Raw genomic sequence first — 24,471 nt, 5'->3', positions numbered from 1 at the left:
ATTTGTATTTGTTGTTTGGTCGAGTGTGTAAGACAAACACTGGAACAGCCTGTAAACACGGTTATAGTAGAAAAAAGATGCAGTTTCTCGTTGTTTCCCTCCCCACCATTGTTGTTGTTTTATTTAAGTAAAATGTTTTTGTGTTTTTTCTGAACACAGGCCGCTGCCTTTCGTTCTTTCTGAGTTTGAGTAAAGGAGTCGCTGCATTTTACGCACACTGAGGAATGTGCGTTTGTTCACAGCTGGAAGAGTGTGCCATTAAAACAGCGCTATTATTTGTTTGGTTGACCGCTTCTCTTAGCTTCAATAAACAATATTAGCAAACTTACTCATGGGCAAATAAATAAATACACCGCTCTTGTGTAAACGATCGGCGAAAGGCTCGGCCTATCGTCAATAGTCGATATGTTCATCCAATCACCCAACCTTATTAGCAAATGACAATATGCTAAACAATCCTCCTTTCTGAGTCTATAAACTCATTAATAAAGAGTCTAAAAGACAAAGTGTTTTCAGGTTGAAGTATCCCCCCGTGTTCATTAAAAAGAATTCAGATTTAAGCAACTTCAGTTTTGAATGAACTTTTCTGACCCCTGAACTACATTTTACACTGTTGGACTTATTAGTAAATTTTTGCTAGTTAGTGTAAAATACCAGCATAAAATCTGATTATATGTTAATAATGTCTTTGCAGCTTATTTACAGCACGTACATAGTTAATTACGGGAGGTTTAAACATGTTATTCAAAGAAAGTTTATCAAATATTGTAAACTGAAAATAAGCTAAAAGCTAACCTTGCAGTTAAGATAAGCGCTAGTCGATCTTGAGCTAGAGTTAGCTTGTGTTTTTTCTTTTTAATGACTAAATTTAACTGCATAGGCTTTAATTATGGTGAATAATTATAGTATTATAATAATTTATCAGATTAGTGTTTACTAAGCAAAATACAAGTCCCAAATTGTATTTTAGCAAGAAATATCCATTCACTGCTCTTAAAATGAAAGCTGCTGAAACGTTGGTGGCCAAAAGATTTTACTGTTGACAAAAATCTGCTTAAATCGGCTTAAATTTAGGACTCTCCACCATTTGACCCAAGAACTGAAGAAGCTTCTCAGCTGAAAGGTGAAACATCTTCAAGCAACTTAAAGGAGTCCAGACGCTTTCCTTTCCAAGCTCCTTAGACTACTGTTGACAGAAAGTTCATCTGTGGCTTAAAAAAAGCACAACTGTGAGTTGAAATCTTAAGCAGGCATTAGCTCCTTTTTCTGGATTGAGGACATATAATTTATTTATTATTAAATTACTAAAAAAACTAAATATTTGGCACAATAAAAAATGTTTTTGTACAAACCAACAACTTAATTTCCAATTAAATTACTTTTAGCTATTAAAAAAGCTAGCTTACACTTAATTACTACTATGGCCCAAGCTACATACCACAACATACTTTGCACACTGCCTCTATCTGAGATCAGTACAGGCAACAACTCTGTGTTGCTTGTTCCTGACACAACCTCAAAGGTATTTGTGTCTTTTCCCAGGATCAAACTGTGGATCCATGTCAGCAACTAATGATGTGTAGAAGTCACGGAAAGGAGCAGGACAAAACAAAGGACAGGGATATGCCGGGGTGGTGAAAAAGAGTATAAGCACAGGGGGAAAAACACAATGGGAAGAAAAAAAAGGGTTAAGAGAAATGAGCCAAATCTGAGATTGTCTATGTTTGTGTGTGTAGACGTTGTGCAATAACTAAAGAAGTCTCCCTTCTTTAGTGCCGTACTTTATAAAGGGCAGAGAGATAAACTCCACATGGTAATGTTTAAGACAAGTGTGTCAAATCAGCCCCGAGGAGGAGGAAGAGGAGCAGCGGGAGAAGAGTTTAGGTGAGGAGAGGATTGGAGGGCTTGGCAGGGGGCTGGGTGTAATATTTCAGTGTTTTCTCTCTCACTCAGGCACAGTGGGGCGATCAAATACAGGGTCAAAGGCCAACCCACCCCCATCTGCTACCATACGCTGTGTAACAGGTCACAGCCCTGTGTGTGTGTGTGTGTGTGTGTGTGTGTGTGTGTCTGAGGGAGGAAGAAAACACATAGTGCACAGATGACACAAACAGTCTGCAGTTTTAACTGCCTTCGAGTGCCTTAATGAGGAACAGGCTTGTGTTACCATGGTTACAAGAAGATTTGCATAAATTGCGCGTATAGATTTCTTATGATATAGATTCATTATGCACACAGAAGAGGACACAGACCCTCCCAGCAGCTTGAATCCTGTTGTTTCAGCATGTTTCACACCAAACATGACGTTTTAAGCAGCAGAGCATTGGCAAAGATCAACTGGTGAAACGACACAGACAGAAATGAATATGTTGTCAGTTGACAATGTTTCATCTTCATCGAAACGTTCGCTTAATGACAGAGCTTATCAGCTCAGACTGTTCCAGAAGGATTCCCCAGCTTACTGCCATTGTCTGTGTGCAGCTGGAGGGTTATGATTTAACTTTGCATTAACAGCCATACGGACTTTCCTGAAATCCTGACAATATGTTACACTAACTGGTTGTCCTCCTTCTCCTCCTGTTGGCAAACATTTGTGGGTTTCCACTGTATAAGTGTACTCACATGATAAACGTGAGTCGACGCTTCACAACAACGGGCAGGTTTCTTGAATTTGCAAGGATGCATTTCATATGTATACATGTTGTTATGATTCAGTGTCATGGATATTTTTTTGTACTGTGTTTTTTGTCTGCCACACCAGAGGGTGGCATAGTTTGTGTCCTGTGTTATTGCTGCTATGTGTGTTCCAGGTGGAGGCTGACCATTGGTGGAGGACTGGAAGAGGCCGGCTATAAATGAGGACCCTTTTCAACCGGCACGCCCCGCCTACTTCCTGTTCCCAACGAACTGTGCATGTGGCTGCGTGTGAATTTGTATTCTGGAAGTATTTGCCGTGTTGTAAATAGTTTGTTGTATATAGATGTAAATAGTTGTCGATACTTTTTTTTACTCGGTAGCTGTAGGGGTGAGAAGCCATTTTTTTCTTTGGGAACCTTTTCTCCTGTTTTTGGTTAGAGAGGCAGGTAAGACACCAGTAATTTTCTTTTGGGGTTTTCTGTGAAGGTGAGCCAGCTGCATTTCATTTCTAGAGTTTTTGTTTGTTGTTTTGGCCATGCTCACCCTGACGCCCGCTACCTTTTGGGACTTAATAAACTGACTGGCTGTTGTGAAATCCGTGGTAGCTGGTTTTTTTTTGGTTCATCTTCCTTGAGAGCAGGGAGTGTGGGGGCATTTCTCCTTATTTTTATTTTCCTTATGTTGCATGCCGGTTTTCCACAGGCTGGGGTGTAACATAATTGGGGGCTTGTCCATTTTGTTTTATTTTTTTCTTGTTGGGTTCTTTTGGTGAGTGGGCTCTTTCATTGTATATCTTTCATTGTAACAATGTATATCCAACATGTTTATTACATTTCTCACACAAATGTATTTTAGTCTTGTACCTTTCATTTATTCTTGAAGGACTTTTTCTTCGAAGGAGTTGAGCTTCACCCTCTAGAAACTATTTTTGTTTTGCCTTATAAACATTACTCCAGGTATGGACTTCTAGAATTTGATGGTAAGTAAAAACGAACTACTAAAATACTAGTGAGAAAGAGCTGACATAGTATTTTGGTTTATTTTTTATATAGGCTCGCTTTACAGCAACAGGAAAAGCAAAGGCTAAGCTAACTGAAGTTAGCAAACATTAACTACTAGCTACGAAACGATGAAGTAATCGAATATAATGTGAGTTAAGATTTTTTGAAGTATTTTCCCTGTGTGTGGTTCACAAATACAACAATCCCCCAAAACTTACAGCTTCGTCCTGTACTAAGTGGTAGCACCAGCAGCGCTGTAGCAGTTAAACAAGCTAACACAAGCTGGGGGATAAGATGGCATTTAGCATTAGCCTGGTGAGTTAGTATCTAAAATCTACAATATCATGGAGTGAGCAGCATTGTGAGCTATGAATTGAGACTATTTGTTGGCATTTTTGTTATTTCAAACAACTAAAGGCATGCAGAATTGTCTGGTAGTTATTCTTGCTTCTAGTGCACCTGTGAATGTAAACATACCTATCACTCAGTGTGTCTGTGCAGGTTCAGTCATCCAGGTCATGGATGGAGCTTGAAAAAAAGAAAAGCGACTAGATCTCAATCTGGGTCAACACACCTGAATCAAATGATTAGTTCATTACCAGGCCTCTGGAGAACTTCAAGATATGTTTAGCCATTTAAATCAGCTGTGTTGGATCAAGGGCACATCTAAAACCTGGAGGAGGCCTGGAGTTCGACGCCTATGATGTAAGCCAAGGTGTGGAAAAGGGTATGGATCATTATCAGCAGAGGTTTCGAGTGAAACCGTTGTGAGACCTTCCCTCACCAATTATGTGACCCATTGAGATCAATTGGCACAACTTTTTAAAGAAGTCCAGCTGCTTTTCTTTCCAAGTCCTTCGACTATCACTCAGTGACGCTGATACTGATAACATCATAAACATGTTCAGGAAGTATAAGTACAGCTCTGATGTAAGATTTAAGGGCAGATTTATAAATATTTGTATATCCTGCCAGTGTGTTCATATTTTCATTGGGTTACAACATAGAAAAGTAGCTCTTGTACTTCCATTAAAAAGAACCAGGGCTGAGGCTCTGACAGTGGACACTTGGTTACTAATGAATGAAACACTGCAGGTATTAACCCTTTTTGGTCTAAGTCGTTATCATTGATGAGTTTGCCCTAATCCTGTGCTTTCAGAACATGATGTTTCTGTTCTTTTCAAAAACTCTGCTCCCAGGTCAAAATGTACAGGTTAGGGTTAACTCCCAGCATTATTCAGACCTCATATGGTTAACATGAGTATCACATTAGTAAGGTAAAATAAAATCAAGGTATGTACATTGGATCAGAACAGGAAAAGAATTGGATCAGTGCATCTACGGGGAGAAGAAGCCACAAGAACAAAGAAAATCAAGGAAGGAGTGCAGTACAGTTTATATATTATATTTAAAGACAATTTCAAGTTTTGGTTTTAAAATATCACAGTTGCCATCACTACTGGTAGTTATTTCTGAGTCCTATGCAATATCAACAAAAATATTTTTTTTATCAGCTGTTTTAAATGCAAATAAAATTGTCAACAAATAATTACAATCACGTTCTATTTATAAGATGCAGAAATATATACACAGATATTGTGACTAATATTTGCACACATATTTCCAGCACTACTTGTTGTTTTTATAAGACCACATGAACGTCACACAATCAAATACTAAACATGAGTGATCGACCAACATACTGAGCTACACAGACAGCCCCAAAAGGTTGATTCTGTTCATCTGGACGTAATGTTTTCAGTGGGAGAAACCTTTCATTGAGCACGCACTGAGATAAATAGACAGTCCTACCAGGTCTCTTGCCCAGGCGAAGGTTAAGGAGAGGAGAGGAGGGGAGTGAACGAGTGAATCCTTCGATCATCCTGACTTCTGATGCCTCTGAGTCCGTGTTACCTATTGGAAAAGTGACAAAGAGCCACAGAGAGACACTGCTGCATGAAACAGTGGTGTACAGAAGAAGAACTCATCTGTATGTGCCCAAACAAACAGCCACCCATGATCTGCGTGCTTTACAACAATATTAGATGAAAATATTTTGTGTAATATAACATTAACATATCTATTTACACATCCATGACATGGCTTCATTGAAACACACAGACTAGAGGCACGGCTTCTGATCGGAGCACAAAACGACGGGTGAAAAACACATATATGAATTTACTGACCACTGGTATTGTTCTTGCGACCTTTGCCGCCCAGTAGCATCTTCAGGCTGTTCCGGAACATGATTGCTCACGATGTCAGCAAACACACATGCGCACACTTCCTGTCAACACTCCTACAGAGATGGAGACAGAGAGAGAGTGAGTCAGTAAACCATTAGAACTAATCACTTCCTTTTCCAGCTGACCTCTTATGTCCAGTCATGTTATGATCCGTATGTGTTGCTTAACAGAATCTCATTGCTCTAACAGTTTAATCATCTGCAGTGAATGTCATTTCCTTGTGTAAATGTCTCTGACCGAACTCAGTATACTGCTATAGTGCTATAACATCAATAGCAGCAGGTCCCCAGAGTATCTGAAAGGACACTTATGTAGCTTGGGTGGCAGAAGCAGAAAACAGGGAGGAGACGTGGCACTCCTGAATGCCTGAGAATCCTGAATAGAAATATATGTAAGAATTCTGTTGTTGTGCATTGCATCAGTGATAAGCACGGAGGACTAATAAAAGGATAAGGAAATACATCTGTTATAGGATTATGTGCATTATATAGGTTCTGTCAGGTAGAAGATGAATCAGATTTCCATTTATTCTGGCATTATAAAAAGGAGCATGACTTGTTTCTAGAAGAACTTTGGTGGCTTTTAACAGGAAGAAGGCTCATGGAAAACCACCCTCAGGGAGGGGCGGCTGTCTGCCGTGATCGGCTAGGGAAGAGTGGATGAAGACAGGACAAAGAAATGCTGTGGAAGAGAACCAGAGATTAATAATAACATGAGGTGTATAAACACATAGTGAGTGAAACACTCGGGCTACGTCCATACTTTTCGTTTGAAAATGCATCGTTTCTCTCCGTTTTGGCCTCCCGTCCGCACTGAGACGGCGTTTTCGGGCTAGTGTGGTCATAGCCTCAGTGCATCATGGGAATCCTCCAGCAGCCTAGACCTTTTGCAGCAAAGTAAGGGAGGATTTAAGCTCATCATTTTTTTGTCAGATGTGTTGATTCATCACATCCAGTTGAAAGCTCAGTGAAGCTAGCGAAGGGGTCATACCGCTGCAATGCTTTAATACATACATAGATGGACTGTTACTTACACAGCCCCGTTCTTTTCTGTTTGATTACTCAGTTTCTTACTACATGCCTCATTCACATACATTCATACTATCAATTTTGACTTAACCCCGTAAGACCCAACCCATCAAAAACAGCCAGAAAATTCAGGTTTTTTTGGAACTGAGATGTTTAATAACCCTTATAACAAAATGCTATATCATGTTGTTTATGGTATATCTTTATTAGATATTTATTAGTGCTGTCAGTGTTAACGCATTAATGCAGTCATCACGATTAACACGATTAAAATTTTTAAAGGGCTCAACCCATCTGGAGCGCAGAATGGACACACGTTGGACAAACTTCCTGAAATGTGTTAGCAGAGTCATTTCAGGGATTTTGAGTCAGTCTGCGCTCCAGACGGGTAACTGTTCATCGCATTAGTCGTGATGATGGCGTTAATGTGTTTAAGCTGCATTAAGGCGTGGATGCTGAGTAACCCCTTACATGGATTGATCTGCGTTAACTCGTTAACACGAATTACCCAGTTTTAATGCGTTAATGCAGATCAGCCTGCGTTAACCTGTTAACGCTGACAGTAGGGCTGGGCAATATATCGAGTTTTTAAAAAACATCGATATATTTTTATACGAGATATAAGATGTGACAACATCCTTTATATCAATATAGTCTATGTTACGTTATAATTATAGTTGTGGAGCCACAAGTTTGCCTCTCTTTCGTCCCCTTTTGTCTTTACGCAACGTTACTCGGCCTCGCCTCTCTCCTTCACTGAACACAACTCCCCTTCCTCCCCCATCGCTTCACCTGCAGGCAGCGACAAGATGGACACGGCAAATCTCCGTTAACGAGTTACTGCGCATCGCCCTGTGCGTGAGGCTGGACGGCGTCAATGTGTTAACGAGCTAACCACGCTAATGAGCTAACCGCGCTAACGCCATGCAGCCCAGAGGGACTGCACAGCCTAGAATCCTTTCATTTTCTCAAAAGTTGACAGCGCGCCTTATGTATGAAATCTGGTTGTGCTTGATGACCGCAAACCAATTTTATGTGGTACACAGCGCTCAGCAATATGTCAAAAAATGTTTTAGTACGACTTTGGTAAGCTACGGAGCTGCACCGCTTGATGGATTGTCGGAGCATTACGGCTACCGAGGAGCCTCGCGGAGTGATACGTACTGTGCTTCAACGTAATATTACCGTATTGTGTGTGTATAAGGACCATAAATGGCACCTGAAGCGGATTTCAAACTGCAGGCTGTCAGTCACGCAGTAGAAGTTGGGAACAGAGCAGCTGTGAAATCTGTCTTTGTTATTATGCTCAGCGTCTGTTAGTTTACATTTTGACTGCACAATTGTGAGCTTTTTGTTATGGACAAAAACAACATAGTTTTCTTTTATTTATGGAGCATTATTATTTAATATATGCTCATAATTTATTTTTGAGTAATTTTTTTCATGTACATCTATGCTGTATGTTAATAAAAGTGCCTGTGTGACATCTGGGACACAGCTTTGACTAAGAACTCTCTTTTTGTTCTTACTTTATGGCTTTAAAAAAATATCGAGATATGAATTTTGGGTCATATCGCCCAGCCCTAGCTGACAGCACTAATATTTATTATATATTTTTTGTATGGCATTTGATACACTGGGCATTTTTGGCAACTTTTTGTTAACAACAATGTTAATTTTAGACAAAAAAGAGTTTTGTCCATAACATTTTGAAATTATGGCAAGTATTGATCATGTTCATGAGATAGAGGTCTCAGAAACTAATGTAGGAAATATGATACAAATGGCATTATAGGGTTACCATTCACACATTCCCCTGGAGAATTCACAGACCAATGGATACATCAGGGGCAACTTGGGGTTCAGCATCTCGCCTAAAGATACTTAAATATACAAACCAAAGGAGCTGTATGCTCTACCTCCTGACCCACAGCTAAACATATATGAGCTCAGAACTTCATTCTAATCAGTCATTTGCTCATAATGGGGTCTAAACACGTGCTGAAATAACCAGAAGTACGTTACAGATATACCATGGCCAGTTAGCTAGTGCTATAGCAATAAGCTCATCAACCCACCATTGGTGTTAGCAGAGGGTTGTGTGTGGTGCACCCTCTATGAACCTTTATGACCACTGTCTACGACTGTAGCTGCGGACTAAAATCCTTTTTCTACTCTCCAGCCTCCAAGTTTTAGTTGGGAATTCAGTCTTTTCAGAGCACATTTCCAAAGCTGAACAAGGACCACTGTCAGCAGCTGCAGTCCAAGATGGTGGAGGTGGAGTCTATCGATGGAAAACTAAAAAGCAGTATTACATTTAAGAGTTGATTCTACACAGAATCACACACCACACAACATTTCCCTTCTTTGCTCTTTTGCTTTACTACAGTGTGACTTTTGAACACACCCATACTGCTGCCTGGCAATGGTGTTGCTAGGCAACCATCTGCGGTTGCTAAGCAATCCCCTAATGATAATTCATATTGATGTAACCCTTTTTGCCTGGTGGTGTATGCTTCCCTGGTTTATCTGTGCCGTATGAAGGCTACAGAACTTCAGATGTGGGTCACTGTGTCAGTGTGAGGTTATTGACTTTGAGCAAATAAGCAACTCCATGAGACTTTACACAACTTTAACTTAACGTGAACGACACTCAGGACAAATATGTGAAACTATTCAATTGAAAGATAGTTTGATTTAAAAAACAGATTTCTGACATATATCCTAAAACTGAAGATGGCAAATGCACATCTTTAACCTTGTGACGTCTAAGCTGTCAAACCCTAACCGACCTTGGGCAATCTAATGAATACCTCATTTGTGTTTTATTAAACGGTTCTCCTAAGTCAGCAGGAAAAAAAATATTTATTCATTCTAACTATATTTTTCCAAAATATAGGGATAGGTCAGGGCTACCACCTATTTCTTAGATCTCAGAGGGGTAAGAAGATAAAGAAGATGTACTCTACATTTCAAGGGCACTGATTTGATTACACGGTATGGGTACCTGACATCTGGGAACAAAAGATGTGTTTTAGTGTTGACTTCAGGTTTGGGGTTAGCCATGTGGTAGCTAATACGCACTGCATTAGTTTTGTTGTGTTCCAGCTGTGACTTCATCAGACGACACAGTGTTGTTTGCACTATCAATGTGGGGGGAAGCTGGAATCCCTTCGGTCTTCTCCTGAATGACATTATCGCCACTCTGAAAAAACCCATCTTTTCAAGATGCTGCTGTTTTTCTCTCTGTATAATCTGGGAATCTCTTATACTGATATATCATTAATGGTAAATACAGGCGCAATTGTACATGCACATCTTTAACCTGACCACACTGGCCATGCTGGTTTCAAAAATTGAGAGTATCCAAGGCAAAATGACGCCAAAGCGTGGTGCACAGTGCTGCTGTCAGTTTTAGCTCATGCCTCGTGCCTTTTCGCTCTCCCTGTGTTCTGAACTCTGCTGGTGATCCCTTTCCTGTTCCAGCTCACTTCTCTTCCAATCACCACTCAATCTACACACAACGTGATCCACGTCGAGCTACATACTGTTCGGTTTTTAGGCAAATACCTCTGCAAACAGAAACAAATGCGGTACTATGAATAAGTGGAGTAAGGGAAGTAAATATACTTCCTTGTAAAAAATTTAAATAGTTTGTGATGTCAGTTAGAGGGATTATTTTCTTTGTTCCCTGATTTCCAAAATGTGGGAGAATAATGCAAATAAAAACAAAAGTTGTATTTCCTGATAGCATAGAGTTAGGGTTACAGTTAGGGAACCTCACAGGGTTAATCTCAGTTGGTTCAAAGTATTGCTACATAACAAAACCAAATTGTGTTTTGTGTGAGGAAGCCGACATGGCAAGAGGGACGTTTAAATAACACAGGAAGCCCGAGTCGCAGTGGCATTGCTTCCTCACTGTTTTACTAAGAAAATGTCTCTGCTTCAGGATTTACACTCTGAAAAACATCCATGTACAACATGCACTGAACAGTCTTAGGACTGGCACTGAAACCACACCAGGGGTTTACAGTTTAAACAGTTTAAGGAACCACTGACCTCTGGCCCCCTCTGTTGACCATTGCTGATAACAGCAGCATAGTTATAGTTTCCACTGGGAAACGGATGTTTTCACAGCACAGCAATTTAATAACTGTACTCTCATTCAGCTTTATTAAACTACCAGTGTGAGTCATGTCAGCAACAGTGCATATTAATTAGGCTTTTACACACACACTAATTACTGTCATGTTACTTCTGGCTTATTCCAGTTCGAAATACGACATACGGCATAAGGTCTGTATATGATTTATCATTATTGTGTTTTCTTTTTATTGGATATGTCTGACAACCATAAGAAGATTGGCAGGTAGAGCAGGGCGATATCACCAAAAATATTTATCACGATATACATTTGAAAATTTGCGATAACGATATAACTGACGATATAATTGACACTAGACAAAATACTTTACAACACCACAACTTTATTAGTGCAAAAAAAACCCCATCAATGATTTTCACTTAAACAAGCAGCTGTTTTTTATGTGCATTAACGTTATATAAAAATTTAATAGTGCAAATGCAAATTCCTCGCTGACAGTTTAACCAAAAGGCATTTCCAGTGGAAACTGGCCGACATATTCTCAGCATAACCATGTATAATATCCACAAAACTTAAAAAGAGGTTATACACACACAATACAGTAACATTATGTTGAAGCACAGTACGTATCACTCCACGAGGCTCCTGCCTAATATAGCCGTAATGCTCCAACAATCCATCAAGCGGTGCGGCTTCGTAGCTTAGCAAAGTCGTACTGAAACATTTGACAGATTTTCGAGCGCCGTGAACATAAAATCGTTTCGAGGTCAGTAAACACAACCAGAGTTCATACATAAGGCACACGGGATTATAAGGGGCACTGTCGATTTTCAGAAAAATCAAAGGATTGATTTTAAATGTGCCGTATTTTCCAAAAAACACAGTAATAACGACGGCCCGCTAGCATGCGCTACCAAAAATAGTGCTTTGTTGTGTATCTGACGGACGAAAGCTAAACCAGTTCCACACCAGTGAAGTCGCAGCATTTTTACAAACCAACTCTGGTCCATCCGTTTCATTCAACGATCTGCTTTCGCCCTTCTCATTCTCCATCGCCGCCGCCGTGCTTTTCCCGCCATGTGTGTATGAAAACAAAGGCACTGCGCATGCGCGTTTTACCCATATTCTATCGCGATATTTCATTTTCTTATCGTTGCCCAACATTATACTGGTATTAACGTGAACGGTATGATATGGCCCAGCCCTGTTGGCAGGAATATTTTAATCACAAGAAGATCACAAGCAGCACTGCTACTTAGACACTGTGTGGAGCCATATGCCCCTTTAGTTCCATTATATTCATAATAAGTCAGATACCTAGACAGCTAACATCTCCAAAGCTCAGATTACTCCAAAACATTACAGACAGATGAACATGACTACAGACTGGAGGTAAAATAGATACATTTTTTTTGGTTGAACGCTATGTCACAATATGTGAGCATAACATTAGCAAACTAGATGTCTGATAAGGTGAATAGTGTTATGAAAATAAAAGCTATGTCATTGTCTTACCAGGATGGTTAACTTTAGTGTGCTGTACAACATCAAAACTACCAAGTGATCACAAGAAAAGTCATCTGTAATTCTGATTTTCTTCCATTAACATTTTTTTCTGCTTTTACCGACCCTAAGTTACAGTAAAGTAAACCAACTGCACTCGTAGTGTCACAGGTGTGCTACTCAAATATAAAGCTTAACAAAAAAGAGCATCACTGTTTTTCAGTTCTTTTTGTTGGGGTTTTGGGGTTACACTGGAGGTAAACCTTAGGTTTAAACTGCACAATCTTTAACAGACACATTATTTAATAATGGAAATGTAGGCTTCCTGCAATTATGAAGTGGGGTCCACATGACAAGCAAATTTAATTCAAATGACTGACACAGCACTACCTGTTTCCTGATATAATCTAAAATGATCCAGTGTATGCTGGGAGACTTCAGTTGAAATTTCAAATATGAAATTTCATATGCTTTTAACAGTCCTACATGAACCCTGTTAGGATTAAGTCACCATAGGTAATACGCTACATTATACTTATACAACCACAAATGTAATAATAAAAACATTTTTTGGAAGGAGAAGAAGAAAAGAATCATTCTAACTGACACACATCATAAAGTATTTATAGTGGATCCAAAAAATAGTTAAAATAGATCTAAAATGCCCATGTGAACAAACCTGCCAACCAAAGCAGGCACATGCTGGAAGCAAAGCAGTAAAAATGCTTCTGAATGCCATAAAATTGTGCTTATTTTAAACTTTTGTGCTGACAAATAAAGATATGCTAGAAAAATAAAGGTAGTCATAATAAATATTGACTTTCAGTTCAGTCTTTATTAACTGTGTTATACTTTAAGGTATAAAAGGCATAAGTAGTCAGCTAAGCGGGCGCCCTTATGCCTTTCCTGATGACTGTAACTCACATTCATCACAGAGAAAATTTGATTCATCACTGAAGACTGCCTGCCCTTTCCTCACCATGCAGGACTCACAAAGCTGCATCACATTGTGAAGCTGCTGAAGTGAAATCTTTTTGGACATATTTACAGTCTTAGTGAGTTTGTACTTATTGACTACAGACATTCAAAAATACCACCGCGGTCTTTGCATGCCCTAAATCATTTCAACAACAATCACTGTCGTGATGGAAGAAAAAAACTTTATGAAATATGTGCACACATATATGTATGACACATTTCCATCCAAACTTGTGCTGCCAGTTTGAGTCTGAGCAGCTCTTTCTCCATCGGCAGTTTTTATTTCCACTTTTTTTCTTCTTTTCTTTTACTGTTAGTCTCATATTCCATGGTTTCGATTTCAGTTTTTTCTGGAAAGACACACACACACACACACACATGCGTGCATAAAGGTACATGATGGATGAGGAAACCACTCAGCATATCATCATTACTGTGAGCAGAATGTGGCAGAGTCTCTATGCTGTCCAAGCCTCTTCCTCTTTTCCTCTCCCTTTGTGTTTGACTATGTTTTCTCTTGGGAACATTCTCCTTTGTGTGTGTGTGTGTGTGTGTGTGTGTGTGTGTTTGTGTGCCCAAGGGAGAGTGGATCAGGTGCTACTACCAGGTGCACTACGAGCAAGAGAGACAGTGAGGTGACTCCACAAGGACGAACCTTTCTTCAGTGAGTGTGTGTGCATGTGTGTGCAGTCAGATAAGCCACTGCTGTCAGTAAATAACACTTTCCAATGTTTAATTTCATTCTTGAAGAAAAGCATAGTGCTGAAATTAATTTAGCATAACATTCATTCCCAGTGCAACCTCTCTTGGCAGCAGATATTTCAAAACCTGAGCAAATAAACCCCATGGCTATCTGCGAGGGGAGTTTAGGAATAAGCCTAATCCATGTCTGAGAAAGAATCCCACAAAGAGCTTCTAGCTGCAGCAGCTAGAGGACTACTGGCTCTTTAGATATGATGCACACACAGTGGTGACTAGCTCAGCCTTGCATGGGTGTGTAATGTGTGTCAGTGTGCTAATCCTTGAAGGGAAGTAAGCTGGAGTGACGGGACTGAGTCTAAAAAATAAAAACCCAGACACCCCCCCAATCCACAACACGCGCATGACTGAACTGCAGCACATATATTAATATGACAGTGCATGTGTCTGGGAAATGAGAGATGTTGGCCTTCTTATGTAAATGCACTGAAGACAAATTAGACAATGGAAAATAGACCAAGAGTCCTTTGTGTCTGCCTGAGATGGAAAAATGAGAAGGCAAGCAATAACAAACATAAAAATGTTCACATACACAAATGAAACAAAAGGAGAAGAAGGGTTTGATGAGAAAAATGTTTTTGTATTTACCACATAAGAAAAGTCACCAGGATTGTAGTAAAAGCATTTTAGATCTGTTTTTTTAAGCTTGGTCTCACTTTTGTTTGTCAAATTGCCAAAAATGAGAGAAAAATACACAAACTTCTGTTAAGTGAGTTAACATAAACTTTGTTACTTACACGCATGGTTTGTTACACAAGGAGGCTGTGGAGCCTGTGTTTTGTACTTCTATCAAACTGAAACAACGGTAAACCAGTGCACTGATTCAGACAATCATAAAGCAACAGTAACTATCATTTTGGCCACCTGGGTAAACAGAATGAGCTGTAAAAATGCTTTTATAGCCAACGTGCCAGCCTAGCTCTTTGTCAGGCAAATGTTAACTATCATGCATTAGCTCTAGCTCATCCAAGTCCCTGTTAGCAGATAATTCAATAATTGAATAAGTGACAGAATCAACACCAGCAAGCTACACTATCAGAGTTGTTGGAGCATGGGCCATGAAGGAGGAGCGGTGGCAGGGATCTTTCACTGCAGCTTGTGAAAGCTAGAAGATGTAGACCCAGATTTGTTAGCTTTACTCTCAGACTCCCCCCGAGTCGGCTGCTGTTTCGGCCACTCTTCAATCCCTGTCTCCACTCGCAGACATCCCACGGTGGAAGCAGAGCAGTAGGTAAAGCCAGTTGTAATTGTAAGATGGGCTTTATGTAAACTCTCTCTTTTCTACACTTTTTCATTCAAATTATTCTTAAAGTTTAAATAAAAAATGTACATGAAAAGAGATATTTTTAACTTATAACTGATAACAGCAAGATAATTGTTAGATTCATAAATAATTATGATCAATAATACTGACCATAATGATCCTAATTATGATTTCTACTTTAATCAAGCAGCCTCAGAACAAAGAACCAGTCACAGAGTTCCTGTGGTGGATCCTCTTACCAAACAATTGAAGTGTGTCCCAGCTGCCAGCTTCATATTTAAACTGCTGTAAACAGTTTCTTCTTCTTCTTTCGACTCTGTATGATGTCATAAGGAGAGAGTATCTCAGCTCTTTTGCCAAGGGACAGCCAATCAGCAGAAAGTTCTCTTAAACAGTGAGAAGCTGAAATATCTTGTTTCAGACAGTGAATGAACTGAGAAGCTCCATCAAGGCCCGATATGAACTAAAGAAGGATTATTTTAAACTATAAATTGTCCAAAGCTACTCTAGTAAAGTACAGGAATAAAAATTATGGGGTTGAATGTGATAAACTGCCCCATTTCAGCCCGACATTCACCAGTTGTGTTCTTTAGCTGCCATAGGGACTACGCTTTTCTCCCTCAAAAGTTAGCCACTAACATTTTGTGGTTGCTGAGTAAGTTTCGACAGATTTTTTTTCTGTGAAAAACATCCAGTGGTGGTGCTTGAGAAACAACACTTATGTGAGTGGAAGCTTAAGCTAACCATTAATATAAAAAATGTTAATGTAACAACACAGGAATTCACAATTTGAAGACAGATCATTCATTATGTCAGGAAGTTGTTCAAGAAACTCGCTGCAGTGTCCAGCAACCTTTGAAATTTTGTGTTGAAGGAGAGACTGAACAACAAAACAATGTTGCTGCTGTCCAAATGTGTACAATCTGCACTCTACATCACCACAAACACACCAGAAAACATGCAGAACCGAGGAGACATGTGGGAAACGAGGAATCTGATGTGAGTCACTCTGATCAGATGGAGGCCAGTAAATGTGACTCAGTGCTGACGTGGTGAGAAGCTCATTCATGTGAGTGCCAAAGCCACAGATAAGCGTGCTGTTTGCATGTCTCTCTCTCTTTCACACAAACACACCATCTGTCGTGAGTTCCTCCTCCATCTGACTTCCTCGAACTTTTAGTGAGTGTGTCACAAAAACAGAGTTCTCTCCAGATTTAACTGTAGCACAAAATATACATAATAGTGAAGCCGGCTGAGCTGCAGAAACTCAGCTCATACATGCACTCATCAAACACTATAGTAGGTACACTCTGCTAGTACGCTTTTGCCTTTAAAACTCCCTGAACTCTTCGTGGTGTAGATTCAACGAGGTATTGGAAACATTCCTCAGAGATTTTGGTTCATGTTGACATGTCACGCAGATGCTGCAGATTTGTCAGCATGCACGCCCATGATGCCAATCTCCCACCACCACAACATACCAAAGGTGCTCTATTGGATGTAGACCTGGTGACTGTGGAGTGAACTCACTGTAAAGTTCAAGAAACCAGTTTGGAATGATTTCAGCTTTTGTGACATGGCGCATTATCGTGGTCAAATCAGCCATTGGAAGACGGGAACACTCTGGTCTTATGGGAATGAAAAATACTCAGGTAGGCTGCTGCGATTAAATACCGCTCAAATACTAACGGGTCCAAATGTGCCACTAAAACATCATCCACATCAGCTCAAAGCAATCTGCCAATTCTTATTAAACCTCTAACATTAACATCACATTGTTGTCAGTCACTGTTTTCTCTGTAAACCTTAGAAATGGGAGTGTAGGGAAATCCCAGTCGATCAGCACTTTCTGATGGGCAGGTCAGCTGCTCAGCCCAACTGACACCAAAAACCATGCCACGTTCACAATCACGTCAATCATCTTTCTTTCACATTCAAAATGGTTACGTGCCTAAATGCAGTTGCTTTCTGCCATGTGATTGGCTGATTAGATAGTTGGATTCACGAACAGATGAAATGTGTACCTGAAAAAGCTGGTGCTATGCATACTGCTGTAGAGCACAGCTACTTGTTGATGCCAAACAAACACCCTAAAACCCTAAAGTCTTACATATTATTATCCCACCCATCTATCATCCATTTAATGGTGCGTTCACACCAGTGTAAAGCAAAATGTTGCCCTCCGTTACTTGTATTGTTGTCAGTTAACAAACTCACATACATTCATGTCTAACAGCTTACAGAACAAAGACTATAACTGATAGTTGGAATCAAGTAATATGAACATATTTTAATAACTTACTATTAAGTAGTGTCGCTTGTTTTTGGTTTCACTTTATTTTGCGCTATCAATTATTTAAGTTTAACATCGACTAGTTATGTTCTTTATCATGCTACCACATTTATGCATGGAAATATGTTAGCTAGCATATTTCCATATGAGCTATATACCATCATGCTACCAGATGTAAGGACAGAAATACCTTGGTGCCGTTATACTAGCACACTTTGGTACAAAAATCTTTGCTAGCAAGCACATTTAGGGCCAGAAATACACTGACACAAAGCACATGAACAGACAGCAAAGATAAAAGACTCAATTACTGCCCGATACACTTTTTAAGCATAACCAGGGTGACCTTATTGATGACATTTACAAACACTAAATAAAGCGTGTGCCTTTAGCTACATGTGGCTGATGGTCTGGATTTACTTTAGATAACTGCACATTTTCTGTCTAACCACATTTGTGCTCAGAGAGAGCAACAGTGGTACTATCGATGAATACAGTAAAGTAGTAAATCAAGAATTCAATTTATGGCTGCTTTAAACAAAACAAGAACAACTAATTACTCAGCTAAAATGCCTTTATTTGAAATGTAGTGAATAGGTCTTTATTTAAACTGTACTTGTATTGTAGATAGCCCTTTATTTCTGTTTGTCTCTACATCATAAGTTGAATCTGTCATATTTTATCATAAAGACTCTTGACTCTTTGCACATATAGTACAAAGACTTCCTTCATTGCCAAATTTGTTTTGTTAAATTTACTTTACAGCATTATGCTGTTGACATGGTGGAGAGCAGTTTTTATTCTTTTATAGAGATTAGAGAGACCGCTAGAGAGATTGTTTCTCTGTGTAACTTTTCCCGTTGTCATAAACCAGAGAGCCACTACTGAGGATCACTGCTGACCCACTGTACTCTTGGTGTCGCAGCTTTGCTAATCTAAAAGGAAGGTAACTAAAACACAGTGATTCTGCATCATAGTTTCCTAAAGTCTCAGTCTGTGTCATGCCAGATTTTCAAAGTAAAACTGGGTCAAAGGCATTTTCAAAGTCTTATGGATCCAGTGTGGATCCTGGTTTAAACAACAGAGTCATTATTTACCCTGCAGTTCTCAGGCAGGGTTGACATAGCATGCAAATTTAATTCAAATCGCCCCACCTCTGCTCTACTTGTTCCAAGACAAACTTTGTGCATGTTTTTCCAGCAGCTCTGTGGGGAGTCTAAAATAACCCAAGGTGTACTGGGAGATGTAGTCCTACTTGCCTCCCTGTTAGGTTAACTTGGGTGTTGCACCGATAGCCCCCCAACAGCACAGAGAGATTTCCCTTTTTATCAACCACCCAAAGAGTGTCTGATTATATAAGCAGAGGAAATCACCAGTGATATTCACACGACACACTCAAACACAACTTCAAACACACTGAACCTAGAGCACACAGGTTTGTTTGACTAGCTTTAGTTGTGTATCTATAGGTGTGTCTGTTATTAGCAATAGCTGAGTGCAGATGGTCTTGCATTAGACTGAATCCACTTGTACATGCACACACACATGCACTGTGCCAGACTCTTATCTCTCTTCCCCAGAGAGGCCAATCCTGACTTCCTGCAATCACTCAGGACTCACTTGGCTTGCCCACATACAGTACAGGAAGGGAATGAGAGTGTGTGTGTGCGTGTGTGGCCCCCAAAACAGCTTCCTGCAGATAAACAAACAAAGGCCTAAGTGATATGCTCACCTTTTACCCTTTCCTCATGGTGTAAACACTTCATCACTTTTCCACTCTTTGAAGTAATTTAAAGCTTCACAAGACAACTTCACACCCCTCCCCTAGTGGGGTGAAAAGTGATTTAGAAAAAAACAAGAGGTCTCATGTACAGACACAACCTATAACTGTTCTGTAAGAAATAACTAAATATCGGCCAACCATTTTGACCAAACAAACCTGCTGTAATTAAGCTCCACTAAGCCAGACTGTCTAGCTTTCTGGGGACACTGGTCAGTCCAAGGGGGCAAAGTAAACAGACAGAGAAAGCAGCATGCTAATAATGCTATGAAATACTATTCATTTCATAAGAGCATTTAGTTTAGACTTTAATCAGCATTTTGCATAAAAATGCTGATTCAGTGATAAAGTGATAAAGTCACATACTGTACTAACTGAGTCTTGTTTACTTCTTAAGTTACCAGGATAATGTTCGCTATTGCTAATGGCTGTTGCTCTGCTCTCCAAACATTCAAAGATTCATCTTGTGTGATTTTTGTGAAAGTACACAAAATATTTATTTTCTGCTAGCATTAGTCATTTCTCTCTTGATGCATACTCAATGATATGAGCATGATAGTAAGTAAATCCCCCAAAAAACTGATTCTGTTCATCAGAATCAGTGTCACTTTGTGTCACTAAAAACATAACCATCAGTTTCTTCAGGGAGTATCTGATGTCATGGATGAAGTCTAACTCCCCCATCTTGGATTGCAGCTGGTACTGGTGGTCCTTGCACTGCTTTGAAGCTTCCTGGAGCTTGGCTGAGTACATCAACCAGTACTTCACTGCTACAGGCTCTGGTTAGTGGTCTTCAAGCTTACAGTGAATCTTCAGAGCACCACTTCTGCTACAGCTGCTACGGAAACAGGAGGAAGTTAGGAGCCACTTAACTTTCAAAAATATGAGTGAGGGGATTTTCCATGACCAATGGGTATGAAAGTTCGCCCCTATAGACTCCAATGTTATAATGTTCCACTTTACAGCATTGTGGCTGATACAAGAAATGTTTTTGCTAATCTTTGGATTAGCAAAAACATTTCTTGAGTGTCTGTCTCTACTATTTAGAGTCGCTGAACTGAACTGAGCATTTTTAATTCCTTACCCAATTAATATTCTACCCTGCTGTCTGGTACATGCCATCTAAGAAAGTTTTATTATGCTATTCAATATTTTATTAGTCTGTTACTTAGCTGATATGTACATCTGTCTATTATACCTATACAGTTTATAGATACAGCTTGCTAGCCAAGCTAGTTTTTTTTAAGTGGTATTAAGTAAAAGTTCTGCAGGCTTTCTGAAAGTCTGTCAAAGTTTTTCTTTAGACACTGACTGGTGGTTCATTTTCAGTACAGTCCTTTTTCCTGAACATTTTCAGAGGAATGATTTAACTGACCAATAAATCACTGCAGCACATAAAGGGCACCTAACTCAAGGGACAAACTAGTGTTGTGTTTACATGTAACAGGTAACTTAGCAAAGGTTAAAAGGTTTCGATCCTGTGTCTGTATCCTGCATCTTTGTTTCACCAACAGAGCTTTATTATGTTGTTTTAAATGTATTTTTGTTGTTCTGGTCTGTGTGCGACTCCACACATGATGTTTCTGTTTCTGCTCCTGTTTCTATTTTTATTGCACTGAGCATATAAATGGCACAAAAATTAACCATGGGAATAATAAAGTTCTTGTGTGTGTGTGTGTATAATTTGCTCCCATTTGTGGAACCTACAAGAAAAATATCAACAATAACACAGTTTGACAGGTATACAATTGTATTTTTTCACCAATAAAGTGATTCCCAAAGGTCTTTAAGAAGAAAATCTGTCATATCTTAGCATGCTTTACAGTGCATCCTTAAAATTTTTTTAGGTAAACTGGACAAAAGATCAAACACTATCTACAAGAGATAAACAATATCTGAAAGTCAAGTCCTTAAGAAATAAGAAACTATCCAGCAATGACCTGACGAAGGACCTAAGAGATGCATCTGCTCTAGGGCTGCCACAAACGATTATTTTGATAGTCGACTAGTCACTGATTATTTTTGCGATTAGTCGACTAATCAGATCGTGCATCCATTGGACGTAAAACTTGCTCTTATATAACTATCATTAGCTTACAGCTTTAAGTGTTTAAGGTATGTGCTAACTAAAAATAAAGACAAGATGAGAGTTTATTACATTTTAATGAAATTTGCAGATTGTTTCGGTGAAGTTTAATAAACTCCTTGCTATCTAAAATAATAAATAATAAACTAATAAATAACTGAACAACTGGAAACATCATTGCAAATACCACACAGAGGGCTGCATTTCATGTAAATGGACTGCATCTTTGGAAGCATCCTGATAGGGTGCATCACTCTACTTTATGACAACTGGGCCGCTTTGGATGGCGAGCTGCTGAAGGACGGAAGAGAAAAATATTGGCATCCCTCGCTCCATGAGAGGTGCATTAGTCACGCCAATATGAAAAGCTCAAAAGATCATCAAGGACACAGGTCAGGTGGTCCACACTCACTCTGTGGAAAATGATGGTGGGGCATTAAATCACAAGATGCCCATTTCCAAGAGAGTTTCTTCCCACAGGGAGTCAGAGTGGTAGGGTATGCTCACATACAAGCACTTACACTCTGGATTCCCTTCTATCAGTCATCATAGCATTTTGTGAAAAATATATCACTGATTACACTGCGCTGAGCTCAAAAATAGAATTAATCAGGCAGGTTTGGGAGAACGGGTTTTATTTGCTGGGTGAATTTGGAATTCATGTTGAACTTGTGAAGAGTGTTTAAAAAAATCCTAATAAAATTACATTGCTAGGGCACTTCAGTTTGTATTCCTTTAATTGGCACTAGTGAGGCCACGCAAGTGATCTAATTAAACTAATGACTGACATGGTGGGGAGGGGGAGGCTTTTAATCAGAGCGCCGTTAAACCCAGACTACGAAGTACAGGGTTAGGCAGATTAATACAGGATTATGCCCATCTGCACTCCCACTGTCTAGGAACAGAAGCCAGCAAAAAGGCTGGGAGTGCGCAATACATGACAAACAACTCCATCACAGAGACGTGTAACTGCATCCTGAAAAAATAAAGTTTGGTGGAAAATAGACCATCTTAGCTTCAGTTCTATCCATCACGCCTCAGCAGCTGTTGCCTACCAGCTTTAACATAGGGAGGAATCCAACAGAGTTTATTGGATAAAGATTAGAGTCCTGAATACTGACAAAAAAAAGAAGAAGGTTACATTACTTTGCACAACTCTAGAGCTGAAATTATATTAGGAATGATTTAAGTTTTAGGTCATTCAAGCTAATGCTTGATTTCAGTCCATTACAGATATTTCTTGTGTGAAAAGAGGTTTTTATTTGATTTGTTTTACATATCAGGGCGTAAAAGGGAAGATTCTTGATGGCCTAAATTCTTTAAATATTTTAAGCAAATCAACTTATGCTCTGCTCAAGTATGGAAGTGGAATGGATTCACAAATTACTACCCTCATTCAGCAATTCTGACTTGCAACCTCATATTTGCTGAATGCTGAGGTCTGGACGGTACTTTGGATAAAAGGTTGTAATATAAAATGTGACTTTTTATACTCTGTAGACTTCTGTATTCCCACACTCTGACAATAGATTCTATGTGTGACTTTTGAACACTTTTTAGGGAGTACTGCATGAATCATCTGAGATATCATGAGAGAATCTATGAGAGAATTCTGATGGTGGTGAAATCAAATTTGACTGGTGCAGTTTTCCTTTTTTGTTACCACTGAAATGTTACGTTAACTTACCAGTAAGTCTCAGTAAGCTGTTAAAATTTTGTTGATATTTTCTTTGACTCCAGGAAAAAACGACACCATTATTCTCAATAAAGAACCAGTTTCTTTTCTTACAGCTCCTCATCATATCATCTTTGATCATTTAGCCACAGTGACAGAACTAGGACTATACCTTAATATTCCTTAACTGTCAGGGAGTCAGCTGCCAGGACCTTAAATTTTTGCTGTTGATTACAACACTTTGCAATCAAAAAAATACAATTTCTGCTGTTTTCCAGAAAGCCACTGATACGACCAAATTCAACAATAATCAGTTAAAACAGTTCAACAGTTTTGTCACAAAATACAAATCATTTTTTCCACATTTGGTCCATTTGTGAACAGCAGTGAACAGCTTCCAATCATCTTCTTCATACTCACGATGTGCCCAAAAGTAATCATGGATTTCAAAGAATGGAATAAGATCTTTCTCATTACGCCACAAAATTTGTTTCCAGATGCCAGGACGTGTTTCCCCACAGAGCCTAGACCCAAGAAACTGGATCCAAATCTTGTGCTACGCCATTTAACTCCCGCTGACTTAGCATTGAAGTCTCAGCTGGGGGCACAGCCATAACAGGGGGGACATGAGCTACTAGAAGATGAATCTTCAAAGTCCTCATCACTAGAATGTTGCACATCTGAAGACAAAACATGATCCTATCAACTGTGCCAGTAAAAATGGGAGGTGGCATTTCATCTGAATGTGGTACAGGTCTCTTTGCTGATGGGAGGTTAGATTAACCTTCCATAACCTACCTTATGTGGTCTGATAGATGATTTAGTTTGAGAACTGTATCCAGAAATATTGACTAAACAAAAGTCACCAAAGTGACTCTGTGGCTCCTTCCATACTACTGGAATACCAAAAGCCAAGCTGTTTCTTGGATTGGGCTTGTGGGCGTCCTGGTTTTCTGTAGCTCAAGAAGTAGAGCAGATCATCTACTAAGGTTGGTGGTTTGATCCCTGGCTGCTCCAGTCTGCATGCCTCTGGATGCGTTCGTGTGAGTGTTAAGTAGAAAAGCACTTAGGCATAGAGAAAGGTACTTATATGGATGAGGCATGTTGTAAAAA

The 24,471-nt window shown here is 39.4% G+C and overlaps 1 protein-coding gene across 1 annotated transcript in view; it reads right to left on the bottom strand.

Moving 5' to 3' along the window:
* tanc2a (tetratricopeptide repeat, ankyrin repeat and coiled-coil containing 2a) overlaps positions 1 to 24,471 on the bottom strand; it is a 51,780-nt gene that overhangs the window by 25,441 nt on the left and 1,868 nt on the right. The window contains exons 2-3 of the mRNA XM_087837206.1: positions 5,828 to 5,940; positions 5,451 to 5,552 (exon numbers count right to left, since the gene is read on the bottom strand). Of these exons, the coding sequence (XP_087693332.1) occupies positions 5,451 to 5,552; positions 5,828 to 5,888 (163 nt within the window). The 5' untranslated portion in view covers positions 5,889 to 5,940. The remainder of the gene's footprint in view (positions 1 to 5,450; positions 5,553 to 5,827; positions 5,941 to 24,471) is intronic.

The sequence above is a fragment of the Neolamprologus brichardi genome, unplaced genomic scaffold (genome assembly GCF_056152115.1).
Source record: "Neolamprologus brichardi isolate AB-2024 unplaced genomic scaffold, ASM5615211v1 NODE_ptg000031l+_length_7269946_cov_1, whole genome shotgun sequence".
NCBI classification, from domain to species: domain Eukaryota; kingdom Metazoa; phylum Chordata; class Actinopteri; order Cichliformes; family Cichlidae; genus Neolamprologus; species Neolamprologus brichardi.
Note: the sequence above shows the minus strand (reverse complement) of the source record. Positions and strands in the feature narration are given on the sequence as shown.